At 42.7% G+C, this 27,006-nt stretch overlaps 1 protein-coding gene across 1 annotated transcript in view; it reads right to left on the bottom strand.

Annotated features, from left to right (window-relative positions):
• Nucleotides 1-27,006, bottom strand: part of Rcor1 (REST corepressor 1) — a 75,966-nt gene that overhangs the window by 25,039 nt on the left and 23,921 nt on the right. The window contains exon 3 of the mRNA XM_051196635.1: nucleotides 9,362-9,445. Coding sequence (XP_051052592.1) covers nucleotides 9,362-9,445 — 84 coding nt within the window. The remainder of the gene's footprint in view (nucleotides 1-9,361; nucleotides 9,446-27,006) is intronic.

Raw genomic sequence — 27,006 nt, 5'->3', positions numbered from 1 at the left:
TCTACTTGTGGCTAGTGCTGCTCTGTAGATCACCTGGGGTCTTCTGGAATTCTCTTTACAGTTGACGAGAGAAATCACTCAAACAATTAATTGCAATTGTCTTAAGTACCAAGTAAGGAACCATGAAAGTACTTTATCTAAGCAGCCCACTCTGCAGAATGGAGGAAGTATGCTTTCAACCTTACTCAAGTGATTTATAGTAAGGAAATTAGAAAAAAAGAAAAACAAAACTCGCTGTTTGTTTGAGAATGGAGCCAGGTTAAATAAATTAGGCCACAAAATTAACATCTTCATTTTTTGTTGGTGTTATAGTTTTGTTTGTAGATTTATTTATTGTTGTTTTATTGAGACAGAATTTCACTTTGTAATCCAGGCTGACTTAACCATGTAGACCAAGCTGGCCACAAACTCACATTAACCCCTGGCCTCAGCCTCCTGATTTGCTGGGATTACAGTAAGAGTCACTATGCCCAGCTTCCCGGTTGTTTTCCCCTGAGATAAAGTCTGATTATGTAGCCCAGTTGGTATCAAAATCTTGATTCCCATGCCTTAGCCTCCAGGGTTCTGGGATTATAGGACTGAGTGACTACCCCTGGTCTATTTCAGATCCACCCCACCCCAACCCCTCTCCCTTCCCAAAGACAGGGTTTCTCTGTGGAGCCTTGGCTGTCTTGGAACTCACTCTGTAACCCTGGCTGCCTCTATCTCCTGAGTGCTGGCATTACACCTACTTCATTTAATTAAAACAAACAAACAAACAAACAAAAAAACCCAAACTTGTTTATTATGTATAATGTTCTGCCTGCAGGCCAGAAGAGGGCACCAGATCTCATTACAGCTGGTTGTGAGCCACCATGTGGTTGTTGGAAACTGAACTCAGTGCCTTCAGGAGAGCAGGCAGTGCTCTTAACAGCTGAGCCATTTCTCCAGCCCCCTTCACTTCATTTTTAATGGCAGGAAAATTAAGAGCCTAAAAATTATGATTATTGTGTGACACCACAGTGCACAGCAGCACAGACAGAAGAGATTAGAAAGCAAGCTAACAGTGGTTACAAGCCACACAGTGTGGGGTGGGGGGTGTCTAATGTGAAGTTCTCAACAGAATGTATATTTTTAGGATGTGTGAGCCCCAACATCTCCCCAGATTTAAAAAAATATATCCATATGGTAGAATGAAGGATTATCAAATTGGGGGGGGGTCTTTTTCAAGATAGGGTTTCTCTGTATAGCCTGGCTGTTCCAGAACTAACTCTAGATCACACTGTCCTCAAAGAGACATTCCTGCCTCTGTCTCCTGAGTGCTGGGATAAGGGCATATGTCCCTGCCCCAAAACCAACAAGCCATCAACCATTTTAAATAACAAACAGAAACTTGTAAGTGTGCACTTTCCCCCAGAACCACCTGATAACTTTCACACCTTACAACAATGCTTTAATCTTTGTCCACAGACCATTCTGGCTAGTTGGACCCAAATTGCTTTACATTTGATGAATTTAAACAAATTCCAGTTCACTTCATCCCTACATGTTCATGCTTTAATACATATACATATGTGTGTGTGTGTGTGTGTGTGTGTGTGAGAGAGAGAGAGAGAGAGTCCTTATCATACCTAGCAAAATCAGCATAATTTCTGGGTATGAGCAAAAACGTTATGTCCACTAGACTATCTACAATATATAAATCTAACTCTAGCAATGTCTTTCTCTGGTAGCAGTGGTAAACTCATCTGACCACTATAGAAAATTATTTGGCACTGACTTCTCAGCTGAACAGATGAGACATAAAAATAGATCAAAGAATGTTTTTGTAGTAATGTCTGTGGTGAAAACTTGAAGCAACTCTCCTCTGTTGACAGAAAGAACAAACTGTAACTAGGTAGATGAGACCCAAATGTACAGGGAAGACAGTAAGACACGCTGATTAGTCAAGCGAAAGAAGCCAGGCATGTAAGATAGTGTCCACCATTACAGGGCACTGCACTCAGTTCTATTCAAGTAAGCTCTTCCAGAGCATACATTAGGGACCAGAACTATACTGGGCACATTCCATCACTCACAAGGCAGCTTTCCCCCAGACTAAAGCCACATTTAATCAGGGCTGTCAGGTACTAACAGTGACTATACCTCAGCAGCAGGGACAAAAATTATTTATTGAGTAAACTGATGACCACAAGGAAAAACATTAGAAGACTCCAAATGATTCAAGCTGTATAGCAAATAGTTAGAACCTTGAATTTGCACCTGTATGCTGAGGAATTTTCACAGTTCAGCCATCTCTTCATTCAACTGGTACTGTACATTTACACACCACAAGGGAAGAACAGATTAAATGAACAGACCAAACATACCAAGTTCCCACAGTCTTAATAGTACAGAGAAGAGCATCCAATCAACAGTAAAGTGAGTAATCAGAAGGAAGGAACAATGAGGTAAGACAGTGATCCTATTTCACAGGGAGTTAAAGACCTCTCCGCAGTCTCACCTAAGGAACTGGAACACTTGCTCTCCAGATAAGTGGACAAAGAAGGCATTAATGAAGGTACTCTAAATAAGGTCACAAGGGCAAATACTAGTTACACAACTTAGTGTCATGTTGCAATGATGTGGGATGTCCGTCCATATCTTCCATATGCTGTGATTATGTGTTGCTTTTATTGGCTGATTTAAAAAAAAAGAAAAAAAAGAAAAAGAAAAAGAAAAGGAAAAGACTGATTTGACCAGTGGCCAAGCAGATATAGGTAGGTGGGAAATCCAAACAGGCAGAATCAGGAAGATGCCATGTAGCTGCTGAAGGGGTACGATGCCAGAACATTACGGGTAAGCCACAGCCACATGGTGATACATAGATTATTTTAAATGGGTAAATGGGTTAATTTATGAGAGAGCTAGCCAGTAATAAGCCCAATGAAATTTAATATTAGCTTCTAAGCTATTATTTCATCAGTGGCTGTGGAGACCTGTGAGCGGAAGAGAAACCAGTCCAATGGGACGAAGAAAAACATTCAACTACATCGCAACTTTTAGCTTCCAATTTAAAACACTGCAAACTAGAAAGTCACTGGCATATCTTGAATAGAAACTATTTAAGATGTGTCTAGATAGTGGGTACATTTACAGTGTATCCATGTAGAAGTTTAGAATGGTGAACACAGTCAGGGTCTGGAGAGATGGCTCAGTGATTAGGGGCACTTGCTGCTTTTCCAGAGAACTCGAGTTAGGCTCCCAGCACAAGGGTAGGTAGGCTCATAACCACCTGCACCTCCAGCTTCAGGGAATATGATGCCTTCTGGCCTCCAATCCCCCACATACAAATAAGAATAAAAATATTCAACATTATGTAGCTCAGAGAATGTATAATACAACAAGATGACTTTTTAGATTTATTTTATAAATATAGAGTATTTTGGCTACAAGTGTGTGTGTGTGTGTGCACCACTTGCATATCTGGTACCTGTGGAGGTCATAAAAAGACGTGAACTCCCCTAGAAGTAGAGTTATAGATGGTTGTGAACCTGTGTGGGTGCTGGGAATCAATCCAGGTCCCTGCAAGAACAGCGAGTGCTGTGAACTACTGAGCCGCCTTCCAGAGTGTAGATGCTCCAGTCAGTGAATGGCATGCGCACTGAAAGTGCACGGCACCAGCTTTCTTGCTGAAGAAAGCTGACACTGAAACCCTCATTTACATTGCCACTGAGTGTTTTAAATTTCACACATCCTGGACTCTGTCCTTAAGAGTCAATTCTTTTCAATTCTGACTATATTAACAGCAAGATTTATGTTTCTTATAATTATACCAGTTTTTCCTCATTTTTATAAAATTTTTAAAAGTGCAATCAACAACTTAAATTGTCACATAAGCATACACATATGCATATACTACAAAATGCATAGTGCACAGTGAGCAGCACCGTCTGTGACAAATCTTCAACAGGACAAAGTCATTTTACTACGCTCTACCAAGGAAGCAGCAGTCTTCCCTGGGAAACCACCTTACTTCAGGAGCTGCTTCTCAACTAGCCCAAACTCCAGTCTGTCTCATGGAGGAGGCTGAGCCTGAAGGCACATCCCTTTAATTCTAGCACTAGGAAGGCAAAGGTAGGTTGCTGTGAGTTCAAAACCAGCCTGGACTGCAGAGTGAGTTTCAGGCCAGCTAGAGTTATACAGGGAAACCCTGTCAGAAAGAAACCATGGCAAACTAAATGATGCCAGGCCTCTTTGTCCCTTACATATCAAAGTACTGCTTCTCAAGTCATAGTCTATGTTCATTAATGGAGTACTGTTTCAACTCTGTGTTTCCTGTGTATGCTCCTGAGAATTACTTATACTCCACCAACTGTGTCTCTCTACAAGGCACATTTTCTCAACATATGCCACAGGCTGCATCTCCCACTAAATGATTTTTACTTAGACATAACCCAAAGCAACTTGTGAAATATTTGTGATGTTTTACACACTTAATTATACATGATTAAGAAAAGTAGCACACGAAAGCAGATGCGTGCATAAATGTAGTCTCGAGACCTAAGATCTAGTCCTAATTGACTACTAACTAGCTATGAGACTACAAACATCTGATAAGAAAAGATAGGATAAATGTTCTCCTCCTTGCCACTGGAGTACAAACTTCCTAGATCCTTTACTACTGGCACACTACCAAACATGTAAAACTGTGCCCCAAAATATGAATAAAAATCAACCTCACAGAATAAACTCACTCAAAACAACCCCAATGAGAAACTTCAGTAGAATACTACACAAGCAATCTGTATACCTAAGAGAATAAATACATGAGCAGGAAAAAGGGAAAAAAATGAAAATACCACTAAGAAAAACAAAACACAGAGCTGGTACTGGCACACACCTTTAATCCTAGCACTTCAGAGGCAGGGGCAGCAGATCTCTGAGTTCAAGGCCAGCCTGGTCTACAGACTGAGTTCCAGGACAGCCAATGTTGGAAAACCAAAAAGAAAAATAAACGCATGCATAGACAAACATCATGTACAGACATATGTGCATGTATAGACACACCCCATGTACAGATACATGTGTATATACAAACATATATATAGACACACTATATACATGGTATGAACTTATATGGGGTATGAACTTGACATAAGTGAAAGAAACTAAACACTCTTGCTATATAGTCTGGGGTGCTCACTAATGTTTCCTTAAGTTGCTAAAATTCAAATGTTTTCAACAGCTCCATTCACAGTACCATAATTTAAAGGCAAACCAAGATGTCCTTTGGGGTAATGTATCAACTGTGGCATATCCAAACAATATTTCACACTAAAAATAAATGAGCCATTAAGTCTTTAAAAGGCCTAGAAGATCCCAAGATGCACAATACTCAAAGAAACCTATCTGGGGGTGGCAAGGTGGCGTTTAGCCAAACCTGCCATTCTGAGTTCAATCCCTATGACCCAGATGGTGGAAGACTGGCACTAACTCCAGCAAGTTACCCTCTTACCCCACCCACCCAAACACAGACACACACTCACACACATATTCACAAAGTAAGATGTAATAATGTTTTGTGTGTGTGTGTATGTGTTTTTTTTTTTTTTTTTTTTTTTTTTTTTTAAGATTCAAGGCGGGTGGATCTCTATAAATTCAAAGCCAAAGCTACATAGCGAAACCCTGCCTAAGAAAAGACAAACATAATCAATCTGAAAAGGTTTTACTAATAATTACACCTCAATAACATTCTAGAAAAGGCAAATATAAAGCCAGTAATTACATGAGTTTGGGAGGAAAAGAGGCTAAAAAAAGAAAAACAGGATTCTTAGTGCAGTGAAATTATTCTGAACAACAAAGGCATACAACACAACAGAATTCTTCTATCCACACACTCTGGGTGGTGATGATGTATTCATATAGATGCAAGATGGCTACAGGTGCAAGGTCTTCACAGCAGGGTGAGCTGTGATGCACATGGGTATTCTCAGCTTCCTGCTTAATACAGCTAAAATTTTCTTTCTTAAAACAGAAGACTTATTTACCCCTTAACCTATGAATTCTATTTAGCCTTTAAAAAGTACAATCAGAGCTGGGTGGTGGTGGTGGCACACGCCTTTACTCTCAGCATTCGGGAGGCCGAGGCAAGTGGATCTCTGTGAGTTTGAGGACAGCCTGTTCTACAGAGTGAGTTCAAAGACAGCCAGAGCTACACAGAGAAAACGCGACCCCCCCCCCCCAAAAAAAAAAAAAAAAAAAAAAAAAAAGGAAGGAAGAAGTTGCCTTAATCGCAGTGTCTCTTCACAGCAATAGACAGTGACTAACACACATTCAAAAGTAGGATCTAATACTTTCTGGCTCCTTAGGCACCAGACACATATACAGCACACAGAAATATATGTAGGGAAACATACACACATACAATAAAAATAAAAACTTTTTAAAAGGGGGATGAAATAAAAAGTTTACAAGGCATTTAACAATGTGGGAATGCTCAGGCTCAGGAAAACAGAGACATGCACAGAAAGAGCTATTCCATCATCCCAATGTGCATGCACAGAACTAAGGATGTGCTGGGAATACAGCTCAATCGTCCAGGACTTGTTCAGTATACACAATCCCTTGGCCTTGATGCTCAGCACCACCAAAAAAGGAAGGTGCACATGGGGGTGGGGGTGGGATATTGTACGGTAAAAAGATTTACAGAGGGCTGGAGAGATGCCTCAGAGGTTAAGAGCGCTGACTGCTATTCCAGAGGACCCAGGTTCAATTTCCAGCAACCATATTGTGGGCATCTATAATGGGATCTGGTGCTCTCTTCTGGCATGCAGGTGTACTGGCAGGCAGAACACTACACATAATAAACCTTTAATTAACTTAAATTTTAAAAGAAAATCTACAGGAACATTCTAAAACACCAAGCAGTTGTTTTTTGAATAAAAGAAAAACCTTAATTTTTCTGTTTTTTCTTTTCTGTGTCTTTGAAATAATCAATAGTAGGCAAAATTGTTACTTTTAGATTAGTGTGGTGCTGAGACCCGCCCCCCCCCCCAGGTCTCTGTGCAGCTCCGGCTGTCCTGAAACTCCCTCTATAGACCAGGCTGGCCTCAAACTCAGAGATCTGCCTGTCTCTGCCTCCTCAGTGGCTTGGATTAAAGGTGTGCACCACTACTAGATTAGATTAGTTTTTAAGCTTCAACTTTTAACGAATAATGAGTAGAGCATAACAGTAAAACAAATTTATTTTGCACAACACTAATGTTTAAAAACTCTTAGCCAGTTGTTATGTGCACACTTGTAGGACATCACTCAGGAGGCTGAGGCAAAAGGATCCCAGTGTTAAAGCCAATCTACTCTACACAGTGAATTCCAGTCTTGGGGGGGGGGGTGAGAAAGGCATATTAATTTTATTCAGTGGTTTCCTTGTAGGTTTTTTTTTTTTAATTTATTTACTTATTTTTATTGCATAACAGTGTTCCGTCTGAATATTTGCCTACACACCAGCAGGGGGGCACCAGATCTCATGACAGATGGTTGTGAGCCACCATGTGGTTGCTGGGAATTGAACTCAGGACCTCTGGAAGCACAGCTAGTGCTCTTAACCTCTGAGCCATCTCTCCAGCCCCTCCTTGTAGGTTTAATAAGAATAAAACATTAAAGTTAAATTCTGATCTGAAAGATTTTAGTATGTAATGTCAAGATACAAGAGATGCTAATTAGAAAGAACCAAGGGGGTGGGACAAAGAGAAGAGGTAGAGAAGATACTAATATATATAACCCTGACCGAGAAGAGAATCAAGACTGGGAACACGCCAGGAGTGGTGGCGCACACCTTTGATCCCAACACTCCAGAGACAGAGGCAAGTGGGTCTCTGTGAGGCCAGCCTGGTGTACACAGTGAGTTCCAGGTCAGCTAAGCCTACACAGAGAAATCCTGGGAAGGGGGCTCAGCTGTTAAAGGTTAGGCTTACAACTTAACCTTCAAACACAAAACAAAACAAAACTACCAAACCACACAATAAACAGAGAACCTAGGGGCTCAGACTCAGAGGAGCAGGGTTGGGCACAGCACAGATGCTCAGTGACCTGAGGCTCTTGTCTCTAAGCTGTGGAAAGCCATCCCTCCATCTGCACAGGGCCACTGTGGAGAGAGAAAGCTGTGTGACCATGACAGCATAAGCATGCGCTGTGCTGGGCACAGGGCTCAGAAGTGCCTGCCCCCATGAGCACTGTGATCAAGCCTCCAGGAGGACAGAGAAATAAAGAGAGGCCTTCAGAATCAAACCATCTGAAAATAAAAACTCCAACAGTAACTCAGACAGGGAAACTGGGTGCCTAAGATTCTCACAGAAGCAGACCTCCTCAACAGGACTCAGGGAAACAGAGCTTTACACATTACCATGATGCAGATTTCTCAGTTTCTTTTTTCCCTGCTCTATAAGAAAGAGCATGTTCAAAATGGCATGAGTTGACTTTGTAAACCACTGTAAATGCTCAGAGAGAAGGATGAAAAACAAAACATACCAGGAAATATGCAGAAAGCTTTTCTGTAGCATGGTACAGGATCAGAAATGCTAAGGTAGAGTGTGGTGGTGCACACCTTCAGTCCTGGCAGGTGGATCTGTGAGTTACAGGCCAGAAGTGCATAATACCAAACATTGTGATGTGATTTCAGTTAATAAACCTCATAAATGCCATCCATATACTCCACTGGAAATTTCTCAAAAGAAAAAAAAAGTGTCTTATTTCTTAGTTATGATGAAAACATGGGCCTTCAAAATAGCAAAGAATTATGTTAACACAGCAGACACAAAATTAGTCTTTAAAGGTAACATGAATAAACACAAAATATAATTGATATCCCGATCAGAACCTCTCTCCTCTTCCCCCTCCGAAACAGCAGGCAGGGCACTCAGGGCATTGCCAGCAGCACTGCTAGCCCTGCTAGGCTGGAGGTACAGCACAGGGGTGGAGGGCTGGCGAGGGAGGACTGTGAGCCCTGGGTCAGTTCTGTGCTAGCATGTCTCACCTCCTGGTGTGCATGTGCGCCACACACGTCAACCACACAAGTCAGAAGGGCTCATCAGAGCCTTGGCAGGGCCCTCCCCAAATCCTCCCCAAGTGCCCTGACTACTGAGCCACCTCTCCAGCCCACTGCTTCCTTTCTGCTCAGGTCCAGTCCTCACATACACTCATTACTACCTTACACAGCATTCAGGAGTATGTCAAAGATAATGAAATCACAGGCTGTAAATATTTAAATTAACTGGCCATAGTTTAAAAAGTAAGCACATACTAAAACTGTGTGAGAGCAGTAACAGATACTTTAAGTTACAATATTGCCTTTAAGACACCACATTACCCAAGGAAGACGGAAATAAAGGAGCTCAAGACTTACGTTTTGCTTCTGAAAGATTCTGATTAGGTGACCAGACCAACATGCCAAGATTGTCTCGTTCTTGACTGCGTCTTGCCAGTTTGGCTTCGTAGAAAGGAAATAAAAATTGTATTATTATAAGTTAGCAGCAGTAATAAGCAGTAAATATCACCACTATTCTGATCTTCTAAGCCTCAGAATAACATACCGCCTACCCTTCACCTTACACCCTTACTAATAATAAATAAATAACTTTAAAACAGTATCTTAGGAAACTCATAAAGTCCACTGAAAGGACTTATATAAGAATGGAAGAGTCTAAAGCAGCAGTTTGCAACCTGTGTCTCCATCCTTTGTGTGGGTTGAATGACCTTTTCACCGAAATTGCCTGCATATCTTGAGTATGATTCATAACAGTATCAAAGTTGGAGTTATGAAGAAGCAAGGAACCGGGTGGTGCATGCCTTTAATCCCAGCACTTGGGGAGGCAGACGCAGACGATCTCTATGAGTTGGAGCCTGATTTACAGACCTAGTTTCTGGACAGCTAGGGTGCTACACAGAGAAACCTAGTCTTGAACTTGAACATCCCCCCCACACACAGACACACAAAAAAGCAAAGAAAATAAATTTATGGTTGGGGGGGGTCACCACAACATGAGAAACTGTGTTAAAAGATTGCACACTAGGAAGGCTGAGAACCACTGGTATAGAGGATGAAGAGACAGAAATGTAACAAATAGAAGTGGACTATTCAATATGCATTTTTAAGTTTTTTGTATTCCTGATGGATCCGGAACTTGCTATGGAGACCAGGCTGGTCTTGAGCTCACAGAAATACAGCTATCTCTGTCTACCAAGTGTTGAGATTAAAAATAGGCACACCACCCCTGTCCCAGAATGCCTTTTAAAAATTATTCTGCTTAGCACGACTTTAATTCCAGCACTAGGGAGGTAGAGGCAGGCAGATCTCTGAGTTTGAGGCCAGCTGGATCTACAAAGTGAGTTCCAGGACTGGCTCCTTAGCTACTGAGAAACCTTGTCTTGGGAGGGGGGGATCTGTTTATATAAATATTCATTCTGCATAACCACTCCAGTCAAAATTTAACTGACCAACCCTTTTTTATAAAGACACTGAATCCATCCATGAGCATGAAACTCTAATGGCCTCTTAAACTATTGAAAGACCCACCTCCCAATATATAGGCCAATATACTGTAGTAGACAAACATTCAAACCAAAACTACATTATTACCAAAGAAAGTGTTTAGCAGAAACATGTGGTTGTGCATGTGTACAATCCCAGTAAAACTTGGGAGGCTGAGAAACTACAGAGCAAGATCCTATCAAACAAACATACCCTCTGATCCACGGAAGGGAGGGAGGGAGGGAGGGAGGGAGGGAGGGAGGGAGGGAGGGAGGCAGGCAGGCAGGCAGAGGTTAAAACCAATTAATAGATCAGGGGAAAGGCAAACTGAAGCTCCATGAGTAACTACTATACCATGCTTGCTTACTAAAAAGTACAAAATCTGGGCTGAAGAGATGGTGCATCTGTTAAAGGCTAGGCTCACAATCAAAAATAAAAGTACAAAATTTAAAACAATGACCAAGTTTGGTGATAATGTGGAGAAAATGAAAGTCTCTGCACTGATGGTGGCAATATGAAATGCTACTAAGACTCTGGAGGGGAACATATTGCTCAGAAACAACTGAGCAATAAAAACAAATGAGCTAAACACACAAGGACATGAATGAATGAATCTCAAAATACTTAACCTAAAGAACAGTTACAAATACAGAAAAGGGGAGGCTTTTAGAAAGAATTCCATGGTGGTGGGCAGGAACTGTTGGTAACAACATGCACTCATGAGTTCTATTACAAAAAGAATTATAGTTTGTGTACACATGCATCAACATATTTCCCATCTGTCCACTGAGGAAAGCCTTAAAGGAAAGCTAAGCACATTAACTCCCAGATGGGACTTCTAAACATGTCACCTATAAAATAACAAAGATATCTTGAAGAAATGTTTTATTTCAGGGCTCACAAGATTACAAAACGATCCTTGAATGTTTTCTTATACCACAAAATAAGATTTTTCAAAGAACGTGGGTTCTATCTTCCACTAGCCAAATCTAGAACAATTTGAGCAACAAAATAAATCATAGAATCTTTAAGGTGGACATGGTGGTCAAGCCTTCAACCCCAGCACTTGAGGGAGGCAGAGGCAGGAGGATCTCTGCTGAAAAGTTTGAGACCAGCCTGGTCTAGTCAGTGAGTTCCAGGCCAGGCAAGGGTACAGTGAGACTTTGTTTCCAAACAGAACAAAAGTGGATGCGGTGGCTCACACCTACAGCACAAGCATTGGAAGGCTGGGCGTGAGAACAGACACAACCTGGGCTACAGACTAAGGCTGAGAGAAGGGAAAAGGGAGGGGAGGGGAGTTAATCTTCCTGTGATCTGTGAGTGGGCAGAATTGTAAAATTTAGAAAACTATATAGGAAAAAACATGCATCTGCTTTGAGAAAAGTATTAGATATGATAACAAGACCATAATCTATAGAACACTGACAGCCATCGTCCTTAAACTCAATTTGATAGCTGTGTCAGAACAAAGCAGGAGTCAGGGAGCAAGAGCCTAAGATTTATTATATCTCCAATATCCTCGGGTATCTGTGACAAAATCTACTGTGTCACTGCTGTGTGTGAGCTCGAAAGCCACTCTCCCCTATTCTGGTGACAGTGAGCCCTGAATCTAGTGCCTCGCACTCACCAAACACTTTGCCACTGAACTTGGTCTCATAAATTGCTATCGCACTTTAAGCAATCCTTCTGCTGAGGCATTCCAAGTAACTGGGACTACAAGCCTCTACCAGCAACATGGCTAGGCATAGTTCCTTTTGTTTGTTTTTGGGCTTGTTTGTTTGTTTATGTTTTGAGACAGGGTTTCTCTATGTAGTCCTGGTACTCTCTATAGACCACGTTGGTCTCAAAATCAACTGAGATCTGCTGCTCTCTGCCTCCCAAGTGCTGGAATACCACCTGGCTAGGCATAGTTCTTAAGGTACTGAGGCTATCTATATACTTTCTGTCAGCTAGGATGCCAGCAATGAATGACTCAGGTACAGTAGTAAATGGGCTGTTTGTGACTGCCAACTCCCTTACCACCAAAGACACACAGCTTACCTATTAGGGACAGTCTGATGCCTGCCATCAGCAAGGCCCACATCCACCCCAATCACAGGCTCAGGGGATCTGCAGTCTCTGCCCCAGCCCTTGAGTATTCTTGCCCATGTTCAAGGCTGCCTTCCTGTCACATCCTGGAGTATTAATACCCAGAAGAACATCCCAGTTCTTAAGAGACACAGCTTGGGGCTGGAGAGATGGCTCAGTGGTTAAGAGCACCGGCTGCTCTTCCAGGGGGGTCCTGAGTTCAATTCCCAGCAACCACATGGTGGCTCACAACCATCCATGAGATCTGGAGCCCTCTTCTGGCCTGCAAGCACACATACAGGCAGACACTGTATAATTACATAATAAAATAAATCTTTTTAAGAAAATAAAAAAGGGCTGCAGCTTGGCCTTTGGGACCCCTGGGTCCCCAGTCTTTCACTGTACTCTGAGCCATTCCTGGGATCTATGCAGCGTCACTCAGCACCAGGAACCTAGAGCCATGGACCACGTGGATGCGCAGGCCAGTACTTCCTTCCGGATGCATTCTCCTGTCCACCTGCATTTACTGTCAGTACCGAGCTATTGTTCCTACAATGTAGATGATGACCAAAAACGCTCTCTAAGTCCCTGTGAGTGGAACTGCTGTTCCTGGATGGCTCCCCACAGCTACCGCTGTCCTCCACTCCTTTAGGAACCCTAATGTCCCCCAACACTTAGTCACCTGAAGCTTCCTAACATCTGTCTCTCTGCCTTGTGCACCAATGTGGGCAGGCTAGACACTCTCTTTTTGAGGTTGCTTTGTTTTTAGCAAGGCCTCTCTGTATAGCCCTGGAGTCCTGGAACTCGCTATCTAGACGGGGCTGACTAAACACTCAGAGGTCTGCCTGCCCTCCTAAGCCATGGAAATAAAGGTGTGCACCGCCACACCCAGCCCTAGATACTCTTATGTTAACTGAACATTAGTTCCCATTTTCTTTTTCAGTTCTCTTCATTTAATTGAATTTATTTCCCAATGAATACCTAAAATTTTTTTTAAAAAACATCTTTTTATTGTACCTATGTGTTCGTCAGTATGCCATTGTGTGTCTTGGACTTACAGACATTTAGGAACTGCCCAATGTGGGTGCTAGGCCTCTGGAAGAGCAGCCAGCAACTCTTACCTGCTCCCCAGACCCACTCAAATAAAGCTTCTGTAAACAGTTGTGTGAGTTCCACTGAGAACACGTGCTAACTCTATTTCCCTGAAGAGTGAGTCTCCTGGGTCAGTTACGTCTTTATAAAAGACTGTCTACTTGTTTCTGAGTGGCTTCACCATACGTCACTCACTTCAGCACAGTAGGAGATTTCTTCATTCCTGTCAGTAGTTGGTTTTGCAAGTGTATAGTTCATTCACACAGTGGCTTTAATTAAGTTTCTCCAATGCTTAGTAATATTGAACAGCTTTTCATGACATGCTACCTATATTTTTTTATGAAGTAACTGTTTATAGACTTTTAGACTATTTTTAAAAACTGACTTATTATTGAGTATAAGAATTCTTTATGCAGATGTATGTTAGATATGAATATGCAAATATTTTCTCCAAGTATACAGTGTATCTTTCAACAGGGTGCTTCATATAATAAAAATAGTTAATCAAAAAATGGAATTTAGAAGGTAGAATGAAGGCTCATTAGTTAAGAGTACTTATTGCTCTTCCAAAAGGCCCAGGTTTGATTCCTAGCACCTACATGGTGGCTTATAATCGCCTGTAACTCCAGTTACAGAGGGTTTGGTGCTCTCTTCTGGCTTGCATAGTTACAAAGTGCCATGGTGCACAGACATACAGGCAGGCAAAACATCCATACACATTAAAGCAGCTTTATTCACAACCACCAGAAATTAGACAGCACACAACATGTGAGACTCAGGCAAATGTCAGCATTTTCATATTGTGGGCTAGTACACAGCAATAATAATAATAATAATAATAATAATAATAATAATAAATAGTAACTATTGGTTTGTACAAGGTTCTGTCTACAGGATAAAACAGAGGAAAAGAAGCGTGATGGTCTGAAGAGAATGGCCTCCACGGGATCAAATTTCAATGCTTAGCTTCCAGTCAGTGGATTGTTTTGGAAGGGTTAGGAAGTGTGTGTGGCCTTGTTGGCGGGCGTTCTGAACGGTCTCTCTGCCTGCTTGTGGATCAGATACTGCTCCAGCGACATGCCTGCCACGCTCCTGCCATGATAATCATGGACTCACCCTCTGAAACCGTAAGCAAGCTCCCAACTAAATTCTTTTATAAGTTGCCTTGGTCATGATTTCTCCTCACAGCAATAGAAAAGTAAGATAAAAGGTGAAGATCAAAGGTTGTCTTCTCTCTTCACACCGCATTTTAGGGTTGGTGAAATGAGACAGAGCAGAGACCAAAGGTTTCCAGTACAGAGGTGAGGGAGGGTTAAGAAATGCTCAAGGCGCCAGGTGATAGTGGTGCCCACCTTTAATCCCAGCACTAGGGAGGCAGAGGCTGGAGGATCTTTGTGAGTTTGAGGCCAGCCTGGTCTACTGAGTGAGTTCCAGGACAGCCAGGGCTACACAGAGAAACCCATCTCAGAAACCACCCCCCCCCCCAACAACCAAAAAAAGCTCAAGGACTCTAGCTAGCATTGAGCTGAGGCAGGAAGATGAACATGAGATTGAGGCCAGCCTGGGTATATAATGAGTTCAAGCTACAGAGAGGAAGGCAGTGGCAGAAGAGAGGGAAGAGGCAAAGTCACACAGTTGTTTCTTGAACAAATCAAAGACAACACAGTTCATCAGTTCTGCTGTATGTACACTGAGGAACTGTAAGATGAAAAGAAGGTACCTGCCACTGTTTGAGACAGAAACTGGTGCGCTAAAGGTGTTAGAAAATTCTAAAGTTGCTCTTTCCAGTCAATGGATGCCAAGTGTTAGAGCATTCAAAATAAACTCAGACCTGCCTGGGATCAAGGAGTACAAGGAAGCAGAAATTGCCAAAGCTGCATCCACACAGAGAAGGCTCACACCAAATGACAGCAAGTGCAGTTGTACAAGTGCTGTCTTATACTGACAATGCACACACAGCCATGCTGTCACTGCCAGTCAGTCCTACAGAGATTACTGCATCTTAATACACATTTAAAGGAAAAACAAAGCTGGGCAGTGGTGGCGCACGCCTTTAGTTCCAGTACTCGGGAGGCAAAGGCAGGAGGATATCTGTGAGTTCAAGGCTAGCCTGGTCTACAAGGGCTAGTTCCAGGACAGCCTCCAAAGCCACAGAGAGGAGGGACGGAGGAGGGACGGAGGAGGGACGGAGGAGGGACGGAGGAGGGACGGAGGAGGGACGGAGGAGGGACGGAGGAGGGACGGAGGAGGGACGGAGGAGGGACGGAGGAGGGACGGAGGAGGGACGGAGGAGGGACGGAGGAGGGACGGAGGAGGGACGGAGGAGGGACGGAGGAGGGACGGAGGAGGGACGGAGGAGGGACGGAGGAGGGACGGAGGAGGGACGGAGGAGGGACGGAGGAGGGACGGAGGAGGGACGGAGGAGGGACGGAGGAGGGACGGAGGAGGGACGGAGGAGGGACGGAGGAGGGACGGAGGAGGGACGGAGGAGGGACGGAGGGAGGGACGGAGGAGGGACGGAGGAGGGACGGAGGAGGGACGGAGGAGGGACGGAGGAGGGACGGAGGAGGGACGGAGGAGGGACGGAGGAGGGACGGAGGAGGGACGGAGGAGGAGGGACGGAGGAGGGACGGAGGAGGGACGGAGGAGGGACGGAGGAGGGACGGAGGAGGGACGGAGGAGGGACGGAAAAAGGCCAGAGGTTGTATACCTGTGTACCTTCAAAGCCCTGGCCAAGAGACACTAAGATGGGGCCAAATGAACATTGGTATGTATCGCGGTTTATTAAGGATCTGGATAAACAATTAGGCCTAACAGATGTTTATTCAGGGAGAAATAACTCACAACATAGACTGGTGAACACCAGCAGGTTCCTGCATCCAAGGATGCCTCCGAAAGTCCTCCTGTCCCCCTGTCCCTGCAGCTCCGTTCCCAGCTTCTCCTCCGACCTAGTTTCCCCAGGTCACTTCCGCCCCTGGCTCCACCCGCATGGGCGTGGTCAGTGCCACAGAAGGAGACAAAGTGAATATCCCACTACAGGTGTGTACTGCTCAATTTTGTGGGTAGAATACTGATTGTGCCTCAGCTCAAGCCATCTCCCATGTTCTTCACCCTTAGTGAGATGAAGTAGTTGCTGTAAAGTATTAATAAGTAAATCAGGTTAATGTCTACACTCAGATGATAACAGTTTGTGCACAAAAAGGCTGATCTGTAAGAAAATACAGGGATCTGGGAGACGGTATTGAGAATGATGCTCAAGCCTGCCCCACAGATGTCAGTTTGTCAGCTCCCCACCCATGTAAATCCCTTAAAACAGCCCTCTAAATATCTACACGACATCCTCCGCAGCTCTCCCGAGGAAGCCTTGACTCCTTAGGATAGTAGTTACAGTAGTACAAAATATAGAAAACTCTTTAATGTTCATTGATGGGTATGAAATAAACTATGCAATTTAAGAGTTAAAAACAAAAAAAAAATTAGCTCTACACCAGTTTCATTACAAAACTCAAGTTAAAGAAAGTATATGCTGTTATAACAAGTATTAAAATAAAATTGGCCCTTCCCTATCGAATGGGAAATAAGGCTCACTGGGACTCAGCATAGGTTGAGTGACGTTTATTCAGGGAGAATTCACTTACACAGGAAACAGATGACCGCCTAGGGTTCCCGCTCCACAGACGCCACCCGGGTGCTCTCTGAAACCTGACCAGGCAGTAGGAGAGGGAGCTGGGGTTCGGGCCCCAGTGCTAGCCTCCCTGTCACGTCTGCACCTGTGCCCACGCCCCATGGGCTTGGTCAGTGCACCAGGTGCGGCGGGGTGGGCATCTCACCTCACCCTCTTCCCAGCTTCTTAAAACAGGGCCTCAAAGAGTTTAGCAAATTTCTGAACACACAATTGCCAGAAATCAACAGAAATTCAAGCATGTAATGAACCAAGTGTTTCTGTAGTAACAGCCCGTGCTGCATCATGTAACACTACAGCAAGCAGTCTTGGGTCTGAACTCTCACCCTGTGTATATGAGCTAACCCTGACATCAATCTCCGAGTGACAGCAAACCCTGCCTCAATTACCTCCACCCAGATTTAAAAACATGTGTGTATCAACTGCAGCATTTTTACTGTACAGCTGAAGTTTTCTACTATTACAGACCATAATGGTTAAAGTATATAAAACAAAGGCTGTAATTATTTTCCTAATATCATTCCTTACAAGTATCAGTTATTTTATTAAAATTAATAGCCAGTATATATTTATCTTTTTAAAAAGTCCCCTCGTTGTTATTTCGTGTATAGGTGTTTTGCCTACATAAATGTCTGTGCACTACCCGCATTCAGTGCTTATAAATGCCAGAAGGGGGTGCTGGATCCCGGCATAGAATTACAGACTGTTATAAATTGCTATACCAATCCCAAGGATCAAACTCAGTCAGGTCCTATGAAAAGGCAGCCAAGTGTTCTTGACCTCTGAGTCTATCCAGCACCACATTATTATGTCTTTAGATTGAATTTTGATAATGTGTGATTTTAAAAATTCCTGTTTGCTGGGCGTTGGTGGTGCACACCTTTAATCCCAGCATTTGGGAGGCAGAGGCAGGCAGAGTTCTGTGAGTTTAAGGCTGGCCTGGTCTACAAAGTGAGTTCCAGGACAGGCTCCAAAAATATACAGAGAAACCCTGTCTTGAAAAATCAAAAACAAAAACAAAAAACAAACAAACCCTCCTATTTAAGGGTTTCAAAGATGGGACGAAGTGCTTGTTGTAAAGTGTGGAAAGTGGAGTTTGAACCCCAGAACCTATAAAGAGTATCAGATTTGTAACCCTGGAGCCAGCTAACCAGACTAGCCATTAAGTTTTAAATTCAGCAAGAGAACCTGCCTCAGTTTTAAGTAAAGAAGATCAAGGAAGATACCTAATGTCACCTTCAAGTCTCCACGTAAACATGTGCACATGAGCATATGGACAGACACACACCCACCCATGGGAAGACACACACACACACAGATTCACAACATATGCACACATAAAGTAAACTGAGCTGGAGAAACGCCTCAGTAGTTAGAGCACAGAGTACTCTTGCATGGACTCCAGTTCAGTTCCCAGCACCTACACTGGGTGGCTCACAACTACCTGTGACCCCAGGTCTGGAGTGTCCAACACCCTCTTTTGTTTTCACCACTCAAGTGCGCTCGCCTGAACAAACCCACACATGACCAAAACTAACCTTTCAAAGCAAAAAAGATGCAAAACTGAGTGTATGATTTTGTTTCCTAACAACGATGTGTTCAATTTAAAATCATCTTAACCCTACAATGCCCTTCTAGCACACTCCCTGGTTATGATCTGAGCCCGTCTATTAGCTGTCCTTTCATAGGCCATGTTTTACCAACTGTTTGGGAAGAGAGCAATTATACACTCAGTGGCACTAGCTCCTATTTCACCCTATCTTGGCCATACCTCTTATTTATTGTCTGACGTTTGGTTCAAGTCAACAGGATGTAGTCTCTCAATGGGATTTCCCTGATGACTAATAAATAGTGGATGCATTTGCTGGCAATATGTGAACATCTTTCATGGACAAACATCTAGTTCAAATCCTTTTCTATTTTCATGCTTATAGTTTTAAAGTTTTTATTCTGTACTGTTATGGACGTGCATATTGGTAGGGATGTTGTGGGCACACGCACCACCATGTACAAGCCGGGGTCGGCTCTCTCCTTCCTTTCCCTTCATGTGAGTGACACGACAAGCACTGTCACCTCAGCGTCACCTCACTAGCCTGAAGGTCACCGGCCAGCTACGCATGTATAAACCCACATTAACAAGCACATTCAACAGCATACACAAATACACACTAGCCTGTGCACTCATGTACGTACACACACCCAGTGGAAAAAGTATTCTAATTGCTTTTGGGGGGGGGGCTGGCCTGGAACTCACATGCAGACCAGGCTATCCTCAGCTTCAGCTGCCTGCTTTTGCCTCCTGAGTACTGAAATTAAGGGCATTTGCTACTACATTGGCTCTAATTGTTTTTTTAGATTCCATTTCTCATGAATGAATTCAAAACCATTGGAGTTAGAGAAATGGCTTAGAGATTAAGAGCACATACTGTTCTTGCAGAGTAAGTTCAGTTCTCAGCACCCACATCAAATGGCTTCCAACTGCCCGCAACTCCAAGGTACCAGAATGCATGCTCAAATTTCTACACACAGATACACACAACTGAAAAAAATATTTAATTATGTTTAAAAAAAAGTAAAGGCATCAAAAAATGTAGATAAAGCATAATATGATATCAGAAAGCAAAAGCCAGTCATGGGAAAGTCAGTGAGTTCCCAGGAGACGAGGTGGGCTATGGAACCAGGACAAAAAATAAAATCTGTAACTTAGCTGTATATGCTTCACCACTGTTTGGGCTTTCACCTTGGGATGTGTACTCACAGGGCCTGGAGCACTAGCTGCTCTTTCAGAAGACCCAAGTTCAGTTTCCAGAACCCACATGGCAGCTCACAACCATCTGCAGCTCCAGTCCCAGAGGATCTAAGCTCTTCGCCTGTCCTCTATGGGAGTGTGCACACCCTAATTACAATATACTCATAGTACTTCTATATTACATCTCTTTTAAGGAAAAAACAGTGACACTTTTCCTCTATGGCCTTCTTTCAAAGCCATAACCTCATGAGGGGAAGGGCAACAACTCCAAACACCCCATAAAACTTTTGGCCAGTAAACCTCAAAACAGCAGTGTCATCTAAAAGAAGTGTATAGAAGCGCCATGGCCAAGAAGAAACTAAGATGACAACAACTAAGCACATAGCATTGTCAGAGTCAAAATAAGATGTTATTAGGAAGAGAAACTCCCCATGCTATCTTTGTAACTTTTCTGTAAATCTAGTACTATATGTTTATATAGTATATAATGTAACATAACTCTATACTGTATTATATAAATATATGTATTACATATAAAAGGTTAATTGAAGTGTCCCTATCATCTCCCTATGCACTAGGTACAGGAGGCACCCAGACCTACCAGCCTATCTCCACTCATGCCTCAGCTGTCTCTCCCACGGCAATCCGGTCTTCTTCCCACTGCAATGCCACCGCCCCCGTGCAGCCATCACCATGACAGACTTGAGGATCTCCTCCCAGTCCAGGCCAACAGTATATATAGCTTCTCTGTAGTTACACACACTAAAATATTCTTTATCCCAGTTCAGGCTTTTATCATCAGCCATTTGAGGAAAAAGTCTGCTGTCTACAAAGAACAGGCATGGTGTAAACTTTGTTCAGGTTTGTGAAGAACAGAAAACTGTTTCATACCTTGTATGTGCTACACCTCATAAATAATACCAATTATTTTTTCTGCCTCCATTGTTCAATTCCAGTCCTTAGACATGGGCACCTCTAGTATCTATGACACTACGTGTTTTGTAAACTGGTAAACGAGCCCAGGTAGCTAGCTAGCCACTGAAAGAGCTAGAAAGGGGGCAGTGGCCTTTCCCCTCCTCCACCACAGCCTGGAACTAAGTGGGAGAAGAACCCTAGAACGTGGGGCCCCTGAAATGTAACCCTCGCTCCCTGAGGGCGCTTTTCCTCTTAAGAGTTTCTATGTAGCCAATTCCTGGTCTGCTATCAACACAAGAAACTGGATTGGCATTAAAATCACCTTAATATATGAACCAAGGAAAACTGTCAGGGGAGGGGGGGGATGGACAGAAAATAAAGAACAAAGGAAATAAAGTCACAATTGGCCCCACCAAAAACTTAATAGAGTAAGTGCATTGAGTGTGGTAGCTCAGATTTGTAATTGCTGTCAAAAGTGTGCTTAGCTCATCTGGATATACCCACACTGTTAAATAATGTCTAAACATTAATCATTAATACATTTTTGATTATCAAAAGAAAAAAGAAAAAATAGAAGTAGAAGAAATAGAGTAATAAAAAAGCCACGTAAAGATGGAAAGAACTGAATACTGTATGATATTATATTGTCTTTGTATCGTTTGACTGCTGAGGAAGTAACAACTATTTTTTAAAATGCTGCTGGCTTAATTCAGGATATATAATTTAAAAATGCTTTGACTCCAAAATTTAAGTATAAGGACAGTTTACTGGGGAAAAGGATTTCTATTTTTGTTTCCACAGAAAATGAAAAACTGTGGATTCCTTCCAGACTAATGTGGTTTGATCAAGCCAGAACCCCTGAAACATCATTCCAGGTGATCCAACATTCAAAACAGCTAGGACAAGGCAGCCTTGCAGACTACAGCCAAGATTTCTGTGTCTTCTTAGGATCTCCATGACAGCGCCCCCTATCAGCAGGAAGTAGTTTGGAAAGAACGACGCCCAAATTCCCAAATATTGTTTATGTTTGTTTTCATTTAAATGGCATTGGTTATAAATGGTTAATAACCACAACCAATCTTTTTAAAGGTAAAAAGGGAATTATGGCATAGATAAAAATAATTTGCTTTGGAATGGATTTTCATTTATTGATTCAAATGTAAGGTCAATTTTGTGATAAGTATATTTCTCCTCTTCTTTAGGTATTGTGTTTATGTAGCTCATTTTAAAATTGTATAATTTAGTACAGAATAGATAGTTACCTATGTTAGTCAAAACTTATTAAGTTAGTTAAGATTTCTAGATATACAGACATGTATTTGAGATGGATAAGCATTCTTCAAACTTTTCAATGACCTACAGAATATGGCATTTAAAATGGCTTAGGGTTTTTATTGACAGTGAGACATAACTGCTCCTGGCAACACCACCTGAGTCAGAAAGGAAGATGGATATCAAAGTAACTTGTTATGGAATTTGCTTCCAATATGGCAAGACTAGCCAGTTAAGCAAGATACTGCTATTGTCCAGACTGTTTGACTTCATGCTGTAAAAACTGGACATGCAGGGCCCCAGGAAAGTGACTGCTGATACAAGATGGACATTGCTACAGGGCTCCTGCTTCATTGAAGAGTCTGCCAGACAGTCTGCAGGACACAGAGAAAAGTGACTGACAAACTGCCAATACAGGTGGACAGTTTAAAGTTTCCTGCTTTGCTGAGGAGTCTGCCAGAAACATTATGGCCTACGGGCTAAAGATGGAACATTACAGAAGAACTTCAGGTGACTGACCAGGCAAGATATCTCTGTAATTTCTAGAGTTTATATATTATCCTTCTGTGGTCTTTGATGGAGTTGAAGACAGATAGTTATGGTTATAGTTTTCCTTAGTTAGGATTAAAGATAAGTTACATATAAGACTTTAGACTCACAAAGATAGGATAGATGATAAAGTATTTTCTTTAAATCTTGCTAAATGTTAATGGACTAAATATTGCTAACTATAATTCTTACTTGATAACTGTTGTGTTTTGCTATGCTAAGGTTAAAACCCTTCTTTTTATTTTAGACAGAAAAGAGATGATGGGAGCTGTCATTCTGTAAATATGTTTCTCTTATTGGTTAATGAATAAAGACTGTTAGCCAATAGGAAAGCAAGATAGGTGGGACTACGAGACAAGGAGGAGAGAGGAAGGAGTAGGGAAGAAATCCAAGATGGAAGACGGAACTAGTAACTGGCCAACAGCATTTATATCTAATACAGTGTCTCTGTGTATTATTTGTGGCTAGCAAGGCGGTGGGACCAGACTGGCAGGGGGAAAAACCACGTGCACCTCTGGCATCTCTGAGTTTGAGGCCAGCCTGGTCTATAGAGTGAGGGCCAGGACAGGTTCCAAAGCTGGGGGGGGGGGGTAAGTAAGGCTGCAGGTGAGACCCTATATTTAAGGGGAAAGGGTATGAATATAGCAGAATTGATAGATTGCTTACTAACACGTATGGAACCCTGTGTTCAATCTCCAGCATGGCATAAACTGAGTGTGGTAGCATTCACCAATAATCTCAGTTTTCAAAAATTAAAGGACATCCTTAGCTACACAGCAAGTTCAAGGCCAGCCTGGGCTTAGGAGACACTCTCCGTGGCCCTGTCTCTCAAATAAACTGAGTTTAAATAGACTTTTGATTGCTTCCCTTCTGCTCCTATATTGGAGACCTTTGCTCCAGGACATTGGTAGCAACTGTTCTTCATATACCACATTTATGCTTAAGATTTCTCCAACCATTCCTGTTAATAAATAGCTTTGGAATATTTAACTGTACACAGCTCAATGTCATATAATTCAACAGTCACTCAAAAGTATCTCCATCCCCACATTTTCCTTCAACTTGACCATCACCACTACCACCGCCATTCTGACTTTCTTTTCTATCGCAAACACAATCTCTGTGAGTTCGAGGCCAACCTGATTTACAGAACTAGTTCCAGGACAGCCAGGGCTGTTATTCAGAGAAACTCTGTATTGAAAAACAAAAAACAAACAAACAAACAAAAAAAGATACTGTCACTCACATAGTCGCTGTGGACTACACAGCTATTCATCAAATGCTGCTGTAATAGCAGTAAATTGGAATGAACTCAAACAGCCAATAAGAGAGACTCAGGCTGAAGGACCCATACTTACAGGGACTCCATGCACCAGACTGATGTTGGGCAGGTGCACTTAACCCGTAAGGAAATCTAGGCAAAGAGCAAAGCAGGACGGTACACACAGTCATCCTTAGCAATAGCTCATGTTGAACTTGAAGAAGGTTCCTGGACATGACAGTTGTAAGAACAGGGCAGGTTTATACAAAGAAGCTGAGGTGAAGTTTCCTTTCAGATGAGAGTTGCAGCATCAGTCCTGAGGTGGGAGAGCAGGCTCATGTCCAAGGAGCAGCTTCATTAGGAGAGATGCCCACCACCAACAGTGTGACACCGGCGCTGAAGGGAGCAGCCCTTCAGTCCCAGAGTATTGGGAGAGCACAGGCAGAGTGACCGGCTGTAAAGGAGGCACTAGGAAGGTGTGGCTGTGACTGACTCAACCCCACCCTGGTCTGCACAGCAGAGAGGGTAGGCCTTACCTGCAACTGCATGGAGCTCACTATACAAGTCTACACAGGGAGACAAGGTCTGCTTTTCAGGGGGCAAACAGCAGCAGGACCTGTGGTCTAATGTGGACACTTACAAACACGCCAGCTGTCTCTGGCAGGCTCACCTACACATGGCCCTGCTTGGTGCTGTTAGTGCATGCCCCTCCGATAATACAAATAGCCCCTTCCTGCTAAAGCTGGAGTTACATATAGGCAATTGTGAGCCACCATGTGGGGGCTGGGGGTTGAATCAAGGCTTCTGCAAGAGCATCCAGTGCTCAGTCACCTCTATAGCATTCCCCAAAACATTTAGTAAATTACATTTCTGCATTCTTTAATCTCATTTTTTTTGAGACCAGGGTCTGACTACTATGAAGCAAGCCCAAGCTGGCCTACACCATGAAATCCTATCACTTCCAATACCTAGTCCTGAGTTATAGGCTACACCTGAGTCTTAAGTTGTTAAGGAATGATACAACACCAAAGAGTGGAATGGTCTGTCATAGGGTGGAGTAAACAGTAACCCTTTATAGCTCTGCATTATAACAAATGACTTTTCTGTGACTAATCCGCATTAGATCCTCCCTGCTCCCCAAACTCTATACTGCTTTATCCTTTTCTGGGACAAGAAGGCAGGAGGGTTACTAGCAACTGAACCCAAGGCCTGGCACCTGCTTTCACTGAGCTACAATCCAACCCCTCTACCTTAAAGGAAAAGAGAAGCTGGGCAGTGGTGGCACACACCTTTAATCCCAGCACTCGGGAGGCAGAGGCAGGAGGATCTCTTGTGAGTTTGAGGCCAGCTTGGTCTACAGAGTGAGTTCCAGGACAGGCTCCAAAGTTACACAGAGAAACCCTGTCTCAAAAAAACAAAAAGTAAGTAAAATAAAAGGGAACAAATTTGTAACACTGTAATTTACTCAAACTATATAAATATCTTTAAAGAAATATCTATTTCTGATATTAGACTTGAAAATGGAAGAATGAAATGGCCTATGTTCTTTTTTGCAAGTTTTTTCTTTTTGGTTTGTTTTTTGTTTTTTCAAGACCATGGCACTTGCTACCAAGACTGACAATCTGAGATCAATGCCCACGACTAACTTGGTAGAAGGAGATTGACTTTAAAAAACTGTCCTATGATCACAGTCATACCATGCGCATAAACAGAAACAAAAAGATTACCCAAGACCCCAAAGAACAAAAAAGAAAGTCAATAGATTGACCTGTAACTGCACTTTAAATATGACAAGAAGAAGTCACCTAAAAGGTTCCAACCAAAGGCAAATGCACATGCAAAATCCTCTAGCTGCCACATGCCCAACACCCACCACTCAACATAGAACATTTTGCAGAGCTAAATTCACAAGCCATTTTCACAAATGCTCACTGTACCATGATAAAAGATCCAGAGACAGATATTGGTGTTCAAGCTTCGAGCTGAAGATCATCAGAGAAGCAAAGCAGCCGAGCCAGTAGACCTTACCCAGCTCAAATGGCAGTCCTGTCCCCACAAATTCTCAGAGGCAAAAAGTTCTCAGATCCTGCCTCCTCCTTATATTTATTTATTCCTTTCCCCATCCAGCCATACCACTCCTGTCTCCACCTCCCTAGTGCTGGAACTAAAGACAGGGGATCCCACGTGCTGAGATCACCTTTATGAGATGTTTCTTTTAGGACTGGATCCATTTTGTGTAGTTAGTGTGGTCTTGAACTAACAGAGATAGTGATCCATCTACCTCTTAATCCTGAGTCCTGGGATTAAAGATGTGTACCACCACTGCCTAGCTTTTATAGCTAATTAGTGTGTTGCTTTGCTATTTTGATCTCCAATGGCTTTAATAAAATATAAACAATATATCAACACAGTTCACTATTTTTGGGGTTTACACAGTCAAAAAACTATAAAACAAGGACAATACATTAGTGTGATGGCACACGCCCACAATCCCAGCTCTAGAGAAACTGAGGCACAAGGATTTCGAATTCAAGACAAGCTTGTACTATATAGAAGACCATCACATACACATGCATATAGACTTGCAATGGGTGCAGAAGAATTACAAATTTAAGGTCAGTTAGAAGACCTTATCTCAATCAACAGCAACAACTAAGAGGGACAGGATTAAGGCTGAGAGACTCCCCTGTCAAGCATTTGAAAGGCCTGGAGTTAACTCCTAGCCTAGAAGAAAAAATACTACAAATAGCAGAGATGTCATGAAAAAGAGGTGTGTGTGTGTGTGTAATTAAAAGCAAAACTGGCCACAGGAAACATACTGAGAGGAAGGAATAATGCCATGGAGCTAGCTCCAGAAGAGAAAAACTGCTCCAGTTATTCTGCACCTGCCACAGCGGTGCAGGAGCCTCAGTAAGTCAGCACACCAGGTACAA

The sequence above is a fragment of the Phodopus roborovskii genome, unplaced genomic scaffold (assembly GCF_943737965.1).
Source record: "Phodopus roborovskii unplaced genomic scaffold, PHOROB, whole genome shotgun sequence".
Classification (NCBI taxonomy): domain Eukaryota; kingdom Metazoa; phylum Chordata; class Mammalia; order Rodentia; family Cricetidae; genus Phodopus; species Phodopus roborovskii.
This window is presented reverse-complemented; position numbering and strand designations above follow the sequence as displayed.